Below are 2754 nucleotides of genomic sequence, written 5' to 3' on the forward strand. Positions count from 1 at the left end.
CACGGACGCGCACGCCTTCAGACACCCCCAAAACACGCCGCCACGAAACAGCTTACCGAGGGAAACACACGAGGCCGGCGCCAAGAACTGCGAAAAGGCTTGGGTCGTGAAGAGAGCGGAATCCGCCACGAGGAGGGAAGCCACGTACGCCGCCAGGTACAGCCCCCGGAGGTCCCTGAGAGCCGGTAAACACAGGTGGCACAGCAGCGTCGCCGCCAGGAACACGCAGGACACCACCAGACCCAGGGGAATCAGCACCCGGCGAACGACCTGCAGGGGCGGAGAGCCAGATAGAAGGGCCAGGTGCGTTTCGTTTCATTCTGTTCAAGGGCTGAATATGGCTTAGAGTCGAGTATTCAAAATGTTAATGTTCAAAGGCTGAATGTAATTCAGATTTGTGTATTCAAATTGAATTTGTTCGAAAGGCTGAATATAATTTAGATTTGAGCATTCAAAATCTATCTATCCAAGGGCTAAATATGATTTAGATTCGTGCTTTTAAGTCGAATCTGTCCAAAGGCTAAATATGATGTAGAACCGCCTCGATCTGTAAACCACTTCCGCTAATCTACAGCTAATTGCACTCTTACCGTCCACGTTGACTCGTCGGCCCCAGGGTGGTGCGGACACACGACCACAGCCAGAGTAGTCGTGACAATATTCCGGCTATCTTGAAGGTCGAGGAGCTGATCCACGCAGTAATCTAGAGACGTGTCAGTAAGATTTACATCGTCACCATAAAATTCAAAGAAATCCTTCGCGTCTGACGAATTTCCTGTAATGACGTCGGGACTGTCACACTTCGGGAACCTGACGAAGGTGTCTGTCCCTCGTAAAAGGCCCCTTTTGAGACTCCGGCTGCCGAGCGACGGGCCGATAGACGAGGCCGGAGCGTCGTAGCAGACACAGTACTTGTTCTGCAGGAGGTAGCCTTCGGGGCAGCATTTCGTATGGCACACGCCGGCGCGACAGTGCTCTGGGTGGCGCGACGACTCCACGGGAGAACAAATTAAAACTCGGTGCTGGAGGTCGTACGAACTTGCCGGGACCTCCACGCAGAAGTCGTTGACGAAGATCATGTTCCAGTGGAATAGCAGTTTGTTTTGAGTATATATTATCTTGTTTTCTCTATCTAATATGACTTTCGTGGCATTCTTATTAGAACAAAAATCATTAGCCACGTCGAACACTACGGGGCGCTCCTCGGGGTCGTTACAATGGCTGAGGGCGATGGGCAACGAAAACACAGACCGCTGTGGTAGTCGCTGACATGGGACGTTCTCCTCGTCGTCAGCGCAGCATAAAGGAACTCTCAGGTAGTCTTCGCCACTGGCACCTGGCACGACCGAAGTCGTCGAGGGCTCCTTCGCTTCCTGAGTCGTCGGCTGGGTCTTCTCTGAGGGGCTTGTGGGAATCTCAGACGACGAGGTTGCCGTGTTTGTGGAATCTGGGGTCGTGACGTCTGCCGCGGTAACAGAAGGCGATTCTGTGGTATCATTCACAGGGGCCGATGCTTCTCCTTCGTCTGCTGTGGCGTCTGACTCCGAGGATCTGTTGAAATATTCCTTCTTCATATCGAACCACGCCTTCTCGCTCTCCGGAGTCATCTCAGAGAACAAAGGCTTCGGGAGAGGACCGATAATAATGGGTTTTAGTTTCTCCTTCAACAAGGCTTCCACTCCAGGCTTGGGCGCCGCGTGGGAGAACTCCTCCGGTGGGTGGTCACCTGGATTAGCTAATTCATATTCCCCCTTATCTTTGACCGTTGGGGAAACCGTGGAATCTGATAACGCGTCCTTATCTCTCGACCCTGATTTACTCTCCTCGGGTAATTCGGTCGCTCGTGCGTCGAAGTGTATTTGTGTCCGGTCGGTACTTCCTTCCTCAGCAGGTCTTTGGGAAAGGTCGAGAGCTTCTTCCTGGACGCTGTCGATGGCCGAACCATGGCTGGCTGACACCTTCTGAGTTCTGGCACTCTTCAAGACGCCCGTCAAGAGTGCCATTATCAGCACCACTCGCATACGGCCGGGGTTTACCATGGTGTCCGTAGTAGTAGCGAAATTTCTTTCATGGTAAACACATCCTTCGCCTGTTGTCTCTAAACAGAATATATAAAAGAGATTAAGATAATTTTTTCTACAGATTTATGATACAGATTATTTTCCAGATGCATTCCAGCATTTCATCAAAGCCATTGCTCTTAGTGATGTACACATTATTTGACTGTAAAGAAGTAAAATGAATGCTCCAAAACCTAGCGACAGTGTTGTTTAAAAGCGGAAAAGACTAAAATAAACAAAGCAATGTACTGTGAGAATACGCACTAATGCACATTACAAGGCCGCTCATACGGGTTCGTGTCATAGGGCATACCTATCTTTATTAAGGTTTCATTAATCAATTTGGAAATAAATGCATATAATATTTATATTGTACCCGTTCCGTTCCTAGACGTCTGCCTTCCGTTACTTTACTGTAATTATATGAATCATAAAAGACAAATAAATCACGTTATATATATATATAAAGCAATCAACCTATCCCTTTCTAGTGATCCTATACGCAATCCTGGCACAGTATTAAGATAACGCTATTATGATGTGGTGGATTAAAAGGTAGCGTTTCAATAACCAGTTTTAGGTGTCATAAACCTCCCACGCGACGTTACAATAGAAAATAATGACAACAATACAAATCAAATGAATGTCCATCTCCACTGACACGTGTAAAAATTCATACATCATATGCCACGTA

General features: G+C 48.1%; 1 protein-coding gene across 1 annotated transcript in view; it reads right to left on the reverse strand.

Annotated features, from left to right (window-relative positions):
- Positions 1-2289, reverse strand: part of LOC119593089 — an 8179-nt gene extending 5890 nt beyond the window's left edge. The window contains exons 1-2 of the mRNA XM_037942013.1: positions 591-2289; positions 57-270 (exon numbers count right to left, since the gene is read on the reverse strand). Coding sequence (XP_037797941.1) covers positions 57-270; positions 591-2039 — 1663 coding nt within the window. The 5' untranslated portion in view covers positions 2040-2289. The remainder of the gene's footprint in view (positions 1-56; positions 271-590) is intronic.
- Between the last annotated feature and the right edge of the window lie 465 nt (positions 2290-2754).

Source organism: Penaeus monodon, chromosome 31 (assembly GCF_015228065.2).
Source record: "Penaeus monodon isolate SGIC_2016 chromosome 31, NSTDA_Pmon_1, whole genome shotgun sequence".
NCBI lineage: Eukaryota > Metazoa > Arthropoda > Malacostraca > Decapoda > Penaeidae > Penaeus > Penaeus monodon.